Source organism: Apium graveolens, chromosome 1 (assembly GCF_009905375.1).
Source record: "Apium graveolens cultivar Ventura chromosome 1, ASM990537v1, whole genome shotgun sequence".
NCBI classification, from domain to species: domain Eukaryota; kingdom Viridiplantae; phylum Streptophyta; class Magnoliopsida; order Apiales; family Apiaceae; genus Apium; species Apium graveolens.
Genome location: NC_133647.1, coordinates 53,452,394 through 53,465,896, shown reverse-complemented (window position 1 = coordinate 53,465,896; position 13,503 = coordinate 53,452,394). Strand labels below are relative to the sequence as shown.

The window sequence follows — 13,503 nt, the reverse complement described above, 5'->3', positions numbered from 1 at the left end:
TAAAAATTTCCATAATTTTTGAAGCATTTCCGAATTAATTACTGATTTTACAATTTAATGAAATCAGAAAATCATTTAAAGTTAAATAATTAATAAAATATTGATTTCTAAATTTTATAAACCCCTAAAAATAATAAATAAAATTATAAAATAATAAAAATAATTTTAGAAACAATTTTAGCATTTTTAAGAATATATATTCAATAAAATCACTTTAAAATGAATTAAATGCATACAGCTCGATAATTAATTAGAAAAGAAATCTTCGCGTCCAACCAATCAAACACAATTAACAATGTAGCAACACATCGCTAACAGAACCATTGCATATTTTATTTATTTAATATTTCGATAATTACATTTACAGACCGGATCCAAAAATAGGTTACTTAGCCGCTAAGTAACTAAAATGACGATACGATTTTAATACCAGAATTTGATGATTATCAAAATAGAGACTCTTATAAAATACTTTATATGAAAATGAGGTAATAATATCTCGCCTTTTGGAAATACGGATTTTTATCGATCTATAAAATGATTTGCGTATCGGAAATTTCACGTCGGGACTCGTACAGGTCAAACCGTACCCCAAATCGAAAAAGTCAAAACATGAAAAGTGTTCAGAATTACCAAATTAGGTTAGTAAGGAGTTTTCGGAAGAGTTTCGGGTTGAAAAAATGCGACGATTTCTGGTTCTAAAAAGTAATTTTTATAATTACGTGAAATAATCATTATTAATTCTATAAATCCTTATAAAATCATATAATAATCCAAAAATTACCAGAAAAATACCAAAATTATATAGATTTAATCCTGGATAATTGGAAATTAAAATATTTCAATTTTATCAGAAATAAACATCCAAATATTATTATCCATCATCAAATAATTCACGAAAATTCACAAAAAAATCACATAATAATTATTTATTGATAAAATAAATTACATAATATTTTCCAGACGTTACAACTTCCCAACACGGGATTCATTCCAGATGAACAATATAAATTTTTAAATGAGTTTTTCGAAGATACAACCGTACGGATATTAAGATATACTTATTTTAGTCACATGAAAAAAGTATTAAAAAATTTCAAATTCAAATATATGAATATATATGTGTAAAATAATTTTCAATATTTAATCTACTTAAATTTTAATAAAAATTCTATTGAATATAAGCGGTATATGGGAAAAATATGTGAAAATTGCAGCGGCAAATGGACCGCTCTTTCCCATTTTTCCCCAAAAGAGACCCCGCCTTTAACAAATATTACAGTCTAATTGCTTCACAGGTATGAATATCTTTTCATTCTCTCATTTCTCTCTCCCCTTCTCTCTCCCCCTCTCTTCTCCCTTTCTAATCTCCTAGTTATGCAAAATTTATACATACATAAATGTTTATTTTGATTTTAGCCTTCTTTTATTGATTTGTATGTTCATTTTCCCCTAATCTTCCCAATTCTAGGGCTCAAACTCAAAATTTTCTCCATTAATATCAATAGCATCTTCACTCTCAAGAACTCTATTTTGTTCACTTTTCTCAATATCTCGTACAAAACTATCTCCTACAAATCTCTCATCTCTCTCGTATTGCACTGACTCGTCGAGAAACGCGTCCGATTTAGAATTGGAAAATGTACTTGACTCGGTAGTTGACTCAGTAACTGACTCAGTTCCCAAGGTGGAAGGCTCTCAGAGACCTGCTTCTGTTGAGTACCCGATCGAAAAGGGCCTCGATTACGACATTTATAAGGTCTAAATTTTTCTATTTAGGGGGTAATCGATCTTCTCTTGGCCGTATACAAGAGGAATTTTAAGTTTTTAGAGGGTTATTTGACCGATGGATGTAAGGTATGCATACTGTCTTGAACTGAATTCATTGTTTTCTTAACATTATCTTGAACTGAATTCATTCTTTTCATTAACTGAAATGGCTTCTTATCTTTTTGTTGATAAAAATTATGTGAGACTTATTTTTAATTACCTAGCAGGACTTCTCATCTCTACACCTGTCAGTAGATTACTAGAGAGTATGATAAATTTTAACTTGGTTAAATAAAACTGATATTTAGATTTCAGTATAAGCTTGCATTAGAAGAATCATATTCCCATTGGACGGGTTTAAATCTCATGATTCGATTTCTAGCTAAATGAAAGGTTTGTATGACTAGTTCTTGGCCCTTGGAAAATTGGATATGCTCTTGTGCCGATGATTGCCAAAGGAGTGATGCTAGGTATTGACCAACCTGTAATCCTTCACATGCTCGATATTCCACCAGCTCCCGAGGCATTGAATGGAGTGAAAATGTAGTTGGTGGATGCTGCATTTCCTCTCTTGAAGGGTTAGTTCTTACACTCTTTGGTTGTAAGTTGTAACTTATAATGAAAAAGAAATAATTAGAACATCAGTATAACTGTTTATTTAATACCTTTCTGTATTATAACTTGTAACAGGTGTTGTTGCAACAACTGATGTTGTCGAGGCATGCACTGGAGTTAACTATGCAGTAATGGTTGGTGGATTCCCTAGAAAAGAATGCATGTAAAGGAAGGTTTTGATGACAAAGAATGTGACCATTTACAAGAGTCAAGTTTCGGCTCATGAGAAGTATGCTGCTGCAAGGTCAGTGAAATTCCTTCTTATCGTTATAATCTGTAACTTGAATCTTAGTGAAGCCAAGCAAGAGATTTTTGTGTACTATTATTTTATCTGTAGGTGTATGCATTTGACGTATATAATAAATTAGGGAGAGGCATTTATATTTAAATGCCAAAAGAAACTAGTATGTTGCATTCTACTTGTTCCTGATTATCTTATGCACAATATTAGGAACTGAGATAAGGGATAAGAATTCAATTTATATGATTACTATATAGCTTTTGATGTATAATTTTAATTTTGATTGTACGTTTAAATTTACACATTTTTATAATGTTTGTTGTGGTGTTCTTATGTTTCCAGTTTCACATTCTTTTTACCATTGCTTTTGTTCTAATTTGAATAGTCTATTAATTTAGGTCTTTGTAGTTGTTAACCCTGCCAACACCAAAGCATTTATCCTAAAGGAATTTGCACCATCGATTCCATAGAAGAACGAAATATTTGAAATACGAGCTCGGCTACATCAGGTTTTGTTTGTGTTAATAACCAGACCTATACCGTTATGCCTTAATTCAATATTTGTTACCATCCCATGAAGTTTATTCTACAGGCCAATAAACAGAAATATAAACTTGATTATCCAAGCACACATATATATCAAATAAATGCATTTTTCAATATATAATATTTTGGACTATCACTTCTATGTTTTCTACAAATGTAACGTAGATCTTTAATGTAATTATCTTGTTTTCTGATAACTATTCCAGAGGCAATTTCAAAGAGTCAAGCGTGATATAGCTCATGTTCATACAGAAAGAGGAAATGATGTTGAACCACCACTCAAACCTGACATGGTAGCAGTGGCTAAGTTTGATAGTTCTTGCATAATCTCAGGTGCTTCACCATACGCTGATATGCCAATACATAAGCGCCCCACCAAAGCGGCATGTTTATCGTCAGGGTCTTCAGTAGGTGTTGCTACTGTTGAAGGAGAGAGTGATCTTGTCAAAGAAATAAGTGTTCATTTCCAATTAAGTGACTTTAGTGTACTCATCACTAAATCAGTCATTCTATTAATTCTTCGAAATTTTTATTCTTGGCCTAGAATTTCATTCAGTTATGAATTTCACAACAGCAAGGACACTGCTAATTATTTGTGTGGTTCCGTTTAAGCTTTCAATTCGACTTTAATACGAGGGCTTATTTGGGGATTCATGGGAAGACGTCTGTTTTTAATTTTGAGGTCTCTCTCTCCTTAAATTAAAAATGCAGGATTTTAGATAAATGGTTTCTTCTTCTGTCTAAATTTAAAATTTATCAGTTCTTTGATTTTCTTATTATGCCGGATGACAACATTAACTTAGAGTCGTCATTAACTTAGAGTCGTTATCGATTTATTTTGAAGATTGTTTTCTCCGGATTGGGAAATTACCTACCACATGATGTAATGATATTGCAAGGACAACATAGCTCTTATGGGAGACGCCAAGAGAAGTTGAAAAGGCTAAGTGAGTTTTGAGTAACCAACATCAATCCTTGTAGACTCTATATTTTCTTTAAGTTGTAGTAGAAATCTTAGACTCATGAAGGCAGGGATATGAATATGCTTTTAGCTTTTGTATAACTATGTTGCCATGATTTTCAATCATGAATTAAATTTAGAATTTTTTTTCCAGATTTGCAAAGTTACATTTATTTAATTACTTATTATATTTTGAGAAATACAACGTTTTTAATAACCAAGCTTCATTAAAAACATCATATTTTTAATAGTAAAACAATACTTTCGAAAACAAAACCTTGGTGCAAAACTAACTCATACAACACCACCATCAAACCATTGTTTATAAAATTTTAATATATTGTATCAAAGGTATTTATGCAACACGTTGGGCCAAGTAAACAGTTGTATGTATCAAATCATGCCATACATTAAAATACAAAACCGTTGTGTGTAGAAATTTATTACAAGAGTTCTATGAGCTCATTTTCATATTTGTTGTCTATCTGAGTACACAACAAAGTTTATACAACAGTAAGTGTTGTAGGATTGTTTTTAATGATATACTCTCAATGACAGCCTACACAACGTTTTTATGAGTTTGTGAGAATCCTTGAGTAATGTCGTTTGTTACGACAAAAACAAGCAAAAAATGTTGTCTTTTCTGGATGTAATACGACGGGCTTAATTCACAATCATTGTGTTTACAATCTCACACATCTTATACCCGTTGTCTGATCCAACTAACAGACCATCTTATACCCGTTGTCTGATCTAACTAACAGACGGCGGCTCAATAGTAAACGGAAAAATAGAGTATCAGACAACGGACATAAACCATCAGGTAGTTGTAGTAGCATCATCTGACATGTCATTACCTTTAAGAACACGGGTCATAGCACTTCTCCTAAGCTATGTTCCATTAGCTGAGCGGTATCAGTTGCAATCGCTTCTCACCTCAGTCGATAGCGTTCTTTATGGTTTAATAAATCTTGCTCAGCCAACTTGTGAAGGTCCACTTCGCTGTTTAGGTCGGTGGAAATGAAGATATTCATAATTCCATTATCGTATTTGAGGCATCACTTGTTCCACAAATTGTTAAGACGAGCTGAAGAAGAGTTTGGCCATTATCATCCTATGGGGTGCCTTACAATCCCTTGCAATGAGGAAACCTTTATCAATGTGACCTGCAGTTTGAGTTCCTCAAATCATGAAGTTTCAAAACACAGTACACATCCTTAGATTAGTGTTTGAAATCATTTTATACAATGTAATTAGTCAGAGTAAGTTCAGTAAATAAATCTGTTAATTGCATTATTTAACTTGCTGCACTAGCATACTACATACGGAACTTTTCATCAACAAGAAACTGCTTAAAGAAGTCTCTATTAAATCATTCTTCAGTACATGGGTACGTAATTAGGAAGATGATAGAGCCAGATTAGTCCTCATAAAATGTTAACCTGCAGACAAAAGTATATTTGTTTGAGAATCTGCCAAAGCTATCTTCAGTCCATATATATATATATATATTAAACTATTCAAAAATTTGCAGTAGCAGTAGGTTTGTTCTACAAGGTTATTTCTTCCTTACTAGTAAAGTTTCTTCTTAAATAGCTCCAACTAAAGCTATTGTTTCATATTACATGGTTAAATTTGCCTACTGTTGTTGTCAATTGACATCTTAGAGACATGACTACCTTGAAATTTGCAGGACAACTACAGGTATCGTTTCATATTACATGGTTAAATTTTCCTACTGTTGTCAGTTATTGACATCTTAAAAACATGACAACCTTGAAATTTGCAGGACTGTTGTCCTTGAGTTTGTAAAGATAAAAAGTCTATCCCATATTGACCAACAATTTATATTACATATTTTTCTTTGGCTAGTACAGATATAGATCAGAAACTTGGACTATTATAATATAAATGTACAGAAAAATATAATTATACCAAATAGATACCTTTAGCACCACAGCAGAAAACGAGAGCTGCAGGAAGCACAGATTTACCGATGAAAGACATCTGCAGAAACCAATGAAAACTTAAAAATTTATCGCATTATATAGTGAAGAAAGAATCAAGCTTCTAGTGACATCCGATCAATCTCAATCTCTCTGATCCGCCGCTTCTCTCCAAGGTTGAAGACCATTTCCTTCTCTCTTTTGCACAGATTAAACATTTCACTAGCAAATGATCGATCAGAAGTGAGAAGGTGAATACAGCAAGTAACATCTCTTCAAGTCCAAGAAAATACTTTAATTGGTCCAATTAACTCAATATATTAATGCAAGTCGAAGCACACATTTTAACTGGTGGCAGTGATATCTCCTCATATAACAGATAAACCGGCTATAACAACAGTATAATTTGAAGAAAATATACATCTCCCCAGAAGACCCGTCTTGTTTAAAAGTACAGAGACACTCCACAAATAATCCGAGATTTCGCAAATAGACCTATCACCCTGTCGAAATTAGAAAATTTTACATGAAGAGCAACCAAACATTATGGCCCATAGCACTTTACTAATATATTCTTAGACAGATCGAGTTCCTGAATTCATTTTGACAAATTAACATTAACAAAAGTATCTCATATACCAATTCATAAACTAATTTCACAAGGACATGCTGGAACTTGAGATAATCTCAAACCCACAATATTGGACAAGTTTAAGATATAGGAGTAATCTTCTTATTCCGCATTGATTTAAGGTGCCTTGGGTGACTAACACAAAAAACCTGCCTCAAATCAAAGTTTGTATAACTATTAAGATGTTCCTCCCATATGTCAAACTGACATGAATTTCTTGAAAGCCTGAACTCTTCATCCAAGGATAAAAAGAATTACGAACACTTCCGTACCTACAACTCAATCACCTGATCAACTCCCATTACCCACCAAATTCTCTCTACTTTTTAATCAAAACCGACTATCCTCATCAAACTTCCTCAAACCAATGTATATTAAAATCTCATGTATATGTGTTGTATACAATGTTGACTTTCAACTATGCGCCATACTTGTAAATGGAGTTATACATCCATTTACTCTTTTTGCCTTACACGCACCCAAACAAGCGCTGTATTTTCTGATCATAACCCATCTCATTCTCATGATCTCATCCATGTAATCCAACAAGTACTATTGCCTTAGTTTCCTCTCTTTTTCTACAGATTGAACTATTAATTCTCGTTGAATTAATTTGAATTAATTTTGTCAAAACTCATATACATAGATAGACAAAAATGTCAAATACAAAAGACTGTTCAATTCATTAACAAAACTATAAGCTGGCAGTTGTCACTAGTATATTCATTCATTATATCTTTTATTTACCCTTATCTTTAATTATTTAATGTCTACTTAATGCAAGTACTATATATCTTGTTGACATGCATGAATCATGTGATTATATACTGTGTAAATTGTGCGCCTAACTCCTCTAAACAATCTTTGTAGGCATCAAAATCCAAAATTTTTACTAGAATTGTTAACTTCGATATACCTATACTACGATGTACGATTAATAGAATTATAGCAAGAATTTGGAGGGAAAAAAATGCAAGAAGCATATAAGATCTATGGTCCATGTTCTTTATTGCTAGACAAAATGTTATCCATACTATGCTATAATATACGAAATTAGATATATTTTGTTTCAACGATTATCCTTATATTTTGCTTATTAAAAATAAAAATAAATAGTGTTATACACATGATAACCTACTAAATTGTACGGGATTTAAGCTAGTACATGTAATGACAAATATAATTCATAATTACCACCTCCTTTATTGAAAACAATTGTTTAGGTCCATATGATCATTGACAAAGATACCTTATTTCCATTACATATGACAATTCATGCTGTTATAAAATCCACAAACAGGCCTCATTCGAAATTCTAAACTAACAAGATGTTGTACTAGTTATCTCAAACTTACACAAACTTCAGCAGCTTGTACTTTCACCTACTTGTAAAAAATAATAAACCCTTGGATGCCAACAACCTAATCAGTTCCCATATTACCATCCCTCATCTCAATCGCTTCCGCCAATTTGCCCTCGATTTCCAAACCCCTGCTCCTCATTTCCTCCAAAACCAACTTGGCCTCATCAAACTTCTTCAAAGTAATCAACCGCCTAGCCAATACCCCGAAACACTCATGATCCAAAGCTTTATCTGTCCCCGCATAAATCAACACAAACTCCACGGCTTGTCCATAATACCCCATTTTCAACAATGCATTAATTACATGTATATGTGTTGAATACAATGTTGACATTCCCTCATCCACCATTCTTCTCAACAACACTAAACCCCCGTCCACTCTTTTCGCCTTACAGGCACCCAATAAAAGAGCGTCATAAGTTCTCGAATCGTAAACAATTCCATTCTCATCCATTTCATCAACAACTTTAACAGCCTCCTCTAACCTGCCATCACAACAATACGCTGTCAACACATAATTATACGAGGTGACATCAGGAAAAACCTTCATTCCTCTCATCATTTTCAACACCCCCACAGCCTCACCATTGTTCTTCCTGGACATATAATTCAAAATGGGGTGAAATGACATCGCATTAGCTCCGACATTATCGGAGACCATAATTTGTGCCACGCGCAGGGCGTGGCGCGTGTGTTCTAACTTCGACAACCGAGCGATTAAAGAGTCGTACGCGCCTTTCTTAGCAAACCCGATATCGAGATATTTGAGGGTTTGTAAGGTCTCCTCGAGTGCGGTGAGTTCAGATGTAATAAAGTTGAAAGTGAACTTGGTGTTTAAAAAGCCGTCGCGCCAGCGGTTGTTGAGGAGGCGGCGTACAGCGGAGAAGTCGCCGGAGCGGCCGGCGGCGTTAATGAGCTCATCGTAATGGTGGGAGGTGGTGGGGATTAGAGGGGAGAAGGAGAGTGTGAGTGTACGGCGGAGGAGTAGTGATGAGAAATTGAGGGTTTTGAGAGGGTTTAACATGCCCGCAGAAATGTGTGAATTACTTGTCAAAACAGAGTTAATTAGAAAGAAACAAATGTACTCCCAGTCCCGGTCATAATCGTTCCTCTCTCAGTTCAATTTTATATATTTCAAAATTTATTAAAATTAGTAAAATTTTATAATATAAATATTAATTACAATCACTCATATTTAGTACATTTCTCCATTATGCAAATAATTTTTTTTTATGTAATGAGCATCTCCCATGACATAAAATCTTTAACTAAAATTATGTAAAATATTTAATAAATAAATATTATGTAGATTATATAAAAGAAAATCAACTTTTATGATGCATTCTCCTCGATTAAAATATTGTTCTCCGTAAAATTTTTAGTCAACCCTTCTTATGTTCATTACATATTTGTCTAATCATTTCGAACCAGTAAAAAAAATTATGCATCATCTTTTATTATATACGAGTATTTATGCCTGCGGTGCTGGGCGTATTTAAATTAGAAGTACTACTAATTGAAATATTAAACGACATTGCATACTTCATACTTATTCAGTTTAAGTAACATTTGATTACACGAAAATATATAGAATTTTTTGACAGAAATCCAGACAAACAAAGTTGCGGAAAATATCTTAATTTCTTTATTCAAAGTTGAGGTTAGACAATCCATCCAAGTGGCAAGTTGAAGTAGAAGTAGATTCCTGCAATTTAAGATGTGAGATTTAGTCTGACAGAAAACGTAAATGACAGTTAAGATGTGAGATTTAGTCTGACAGAAAACGTAAATGACAGTTAGGTTAATTGAAAAGATTGATTTGTATATGTAAAACCTGAATGCTTGAATCCTGCATTGATTCTGCTAGTTGCAAGGGAACATGAAAACCTTCGCAGATGTTTGTAGCTGTGATGTTCTTCTTTGCTAGAATTTTCAGTACAGGGGGAAGGAATTTGTATATTTATGTTGTTAGCAATGTTGGAATAATGATTATATTAGATTTTATGTAATGTTATGATGTAATGTTAGCAATGATGTTAGTTGTTATTCCCAAACAATGCAACAAGAATTACAGAGGGGGGTTGAATGTAATTCTTGTTTCTTTTTCATATTTTAAAAGTGTTCTTACTTAATAATATAACTGTGTAAATTTTCTGTATTGCGGAATAATAAAGATGTAAAAATCAAACACAAAAAATTAAAACACAAGGTTTTACAACTTTCTGGTGGATTTGAATTTATCCACCAGAGATATATATATTAAGATGAGAATTATGTGATGCTTGAATAGCACACAGTTGCTTACAAATGAACTTGCAGAATTACAACGAGATGCTTAACAAATACAGCTTTTTCTGTCTCTCTGAAAATAATTCTTGCCATCTCAGTTATTTGTTCTACTTACTACACTTGGTTTATATACTACCAAGTTCCATGATAAAAAGACAAACAAGTAAAAAAAAATTGTTTCTAGTCTATTTTCATGCTGCTTCATAACACTGTCCGGTATCTTTGAATATCTTCATATTTGCATGAAAATGATAATGCTTCTTTGTTCTCTAATCCTGCAATTAGGCTGCCACATTCCTTTTGCAAACACCCGATGCATGTGACTATGTTGTCACTGTCAACAGCTATTTTGAATTTGATCATCCGTCGGGACTATGTTGGTCATCCGTCGATTTCCTTGTTAATCATCCGTCGGGAGCCTTTGTAGATCATCCGTCGGGAGCCTTTCTGCCACTTGACTCTATTTCACTTATACAGAATTACAAGACATCTTATATTTACAATTAGTCACCCTATTATGTATATCAAACTAGTAGTCAACATGACTTAAAGAATCATACAGAATCTACTCAACTAATATATTGTTGTTTGCAGATATGTGCTACAAGACTTATTAGTACATAAGCTACACTCTCGTTGGATATTCAAAAGTCATCCGTCGGGACTATAAAGTTCATTCGTCGGGACTATTGTAGAACATCTGTCGAGAGTTACAAAATACTAAGTTAAATCTACTAGGGTGTTTTGTTTAACTTATCATCAAGTTCATAACATATTCCTAACAATCTCCCCCAATTTATGTCTACTGGAATTGTAGCCATAAATTAAGAGAAACTTGATGATAACTAAATACTCTAAATGTACAAATTGAATTATGGTTGATAAAACTAGTAAGTGCTATAATTTATTTGAAAATTGAACAAAGTAAAGTGTACAAAGAGTCCTCACAATTATTTTCAAGGTGCTCCTCTAGTCTGAGCAGATTTATTCTATCTCCTTGATTATCTTGATTTATTCCCAAGTTTCCTATTGTTTTCTTCTATTTGATTTTGGAGTTGTCTGTGAAATTCAAGTTCTTCAGAATTTGATAGATTTAGCTTTTCTTGCATGTCCTGTAATAACCCCAATTTTTGGGAAATTTTTGAAACCCTTATGAATAGTGTTTTTGCTGAATGAGAAAACTTTTCATGCCACACTATGTAGGGGTTCTGATATGGATATTCTGAGATTTTATTAGTACTTTATATGGGATATAAGTGTATGTAAAGATCGTCAGAATCCAAATCCGAACACTTTGATTTTTCCCGGAAATACACTAGATACGGAAAGATTTGAGAAAAAGGTAACAGGATAAAAAGGATTTAAATTAAAGGATTATAGGAGAGGATCATAAAAGGAATATAATATATTGAGAAAGGTTAAGGGAACCTAAGTAATAAGATCCCGGGTATGATCCTTCAAGCGATAAACGAAAACGAAAGTTAAGCGAACCGTATAACAGATCAGCGGTCATTAGGCAAACAATTAGGAAGTTAATCAAAGGGATTAGAGAGGATGATGTCACCCAACCAATGAGAAGAGGACAAGGAGGGGAGGATGACATCATGAGGATGACACAAGCATGACATGGGAAGGAAAGAGATGTGGTGGCTTTTTAACCACACAAAATCAAGGGCAACTAGGTAATTTACTAAAACAAACACAAAAATCAAACCAACCAAGCCAAGCAAATCATTTTTCATCAAAATCAAAAAGAAACCAAGGCATTGTTCTTCATGCTCTCGGCCAAAACAGAACCAGAACACTAAAACTGCTGTATCTCCTTCATTTCTCACTCAAATATTGTGTTCTATAGCTCATTGGAAAGGTATTGAGATGGCCTACAACTCTTGTTCACAAGTCTCGTCCAAATAATCATGGTAAGACCCTCATTTTTACAGTTCTTTAAATCGGACTTTTAGAAACTTCAAAGCCTAACTTTGTGTTCTTCATTTCTTTGGAAAGATCAAGCTTGTAGGAGGCTCCCTAAGGCTTCCTAGCAACTTAACACCTCCCAAGGAAGGTATAAACTTCAAACCCTAGCCTTTACTTTATTTGTTAGTAAGTTAATGGTTGGTGTTGTGAAATGAGAAGCATGGATTGTGATTATTAGTAGTTTGGTTTGATTTGGAAGTGTTTTTGGTAATTGAAGCTTGATTATAGTTCATAGGTCGTGATTGTGGTTGTTTGAGTTGAAAACCTTGGAGATTATGGACTGATGTGGTATGGTTTAGGTGAAGTTTTGTTGTATTGATGGTTATGAGTTGGTTGGTGGTTAATTGGAGTAGTTTAAACATTGGTAATCGCGTAAACATAGCCGTCGTAACGTCCGATTTTCTTTGGACTGTTTTTGTGTATAACATTAGGACCCGAGAACCCCCTGCTAGATTATGACCACTGCCATTATTAGATAGTTCATGTTACGAGCTTCGTTTTGATATGTAGTTCGTTCGATTCCGATGTACGGTTTAGGAGAAACGACCGTTTCAAGTAACGGCGTTTCGCGAACGAAAATTTTCCCCTCGCCTTACTTTGAAACATAGGTTAAAGACCAAAAAGGGTTAATTAATGTATGAAACATTTATGGTAAGTGTGTTAGGCAGTTGGTAAGACACTCGCGAAGGAATCGCTTTAAAACTCGTAAAGGTTAAATTATTAAAAATGGTGGAGCCGAGGGTACCCGAGTGACTTAAGCGAATCAGTGAGCGCAAAACAAGCGTTAGAGTCTAAGTTAGTTAAAGTATAGATTTACAAGTGACTTTGGTTTAATTCCAACTTACTTGTTGTTTATAGGTTACCAGACTCGTCCCGAGCCATTCGTAACCCCCAGTCGCTCAGGCAAGTTTTCTATCCGTTATACTGTTGTTGTGATGTATATATGTATATGCATTATCTTGCGATAGATGCATGTTGGTTAATTAGCAAATGTTGCGATATATTGAAGCATGCTGATATGGTATATATATGCATGCCTGTTTCGTATTCTTTCCAAATATATCCGTTGGTTCAGTTGATAATACCTATGCTAGAGAATAGCAGTAATTTGCATATACCCTTAGTATAGGGACCCAAAGGTGAAAACATTTTCTAAAACCGGGAGTC

The 13,503-nt window shown here is 33.7% G+C and overlaps 1 protein-coding gene and 1 long non-coding RNA gene across 6 annotated transcripts; one reads left to right on the top strand and one right to left on the bottom strand.

Moving 5' to 3' along the window:
• Positions 1-1,315: 1,315 nt before the first annotated feature.
• LOC141719793 (uncharacterized) lies at positions 1,316-3,815 on the top strand. The gene is made up of 4 exons (XR_012574163.1): positions 1,316-1,857; positions 2,178-2,348; positions 2,461-2,629; positions 3,379-3,815. It is a non-coding gene; the product is annotated as an uncharacterized LOC141719793 (long non-coding RNA).
• Positions 3,816-4,533: 718 nt separating this feature from the next.
• On the bottom strand, positions 4,534-9,172 carry LOC141663905 (pentatricopeptide repeat-containing protein At3g56030, mitochondrial-like). 5 transcript variants are annotated; one of them, XR_012551738.1, is made up of 4 exons: positions 8,066-9,172; positions 6,080-6,140; positions 5,520-5,575; positions 4,536-5,299 (listed from the first exon to the last, which is right to left on the bottom strand). XR_012551738.1 is itself a non-coding variant. In XM_074469755.1 (1 exon), the coding sequence occupies exon 1, from the start codon at positions 9,095-9,097 to the stop codon at positions 8,132-8,134; it is 966 nt and encodes a 321-aa protein (XP_074325856.1). In that variant the 5' UTR covers positions 9,098-9,172; the 3' UTR covers positions 7,947-8,131. The 5 variants fall into 5 exon arrangements, 1 of the variants encoding a protein (XP_074325856.1); XR_012551722.1 differs by having other exon boundaries at positions 4,534-5,575; XR_012551743.1 differs by lacking the exon at positions 5,520-5,575 and having other exon boundaries at positions 4,537-5,299.
• Between the last annotated feature and the right edge of the window lie 4,331 nt (positions 9,173-13,503).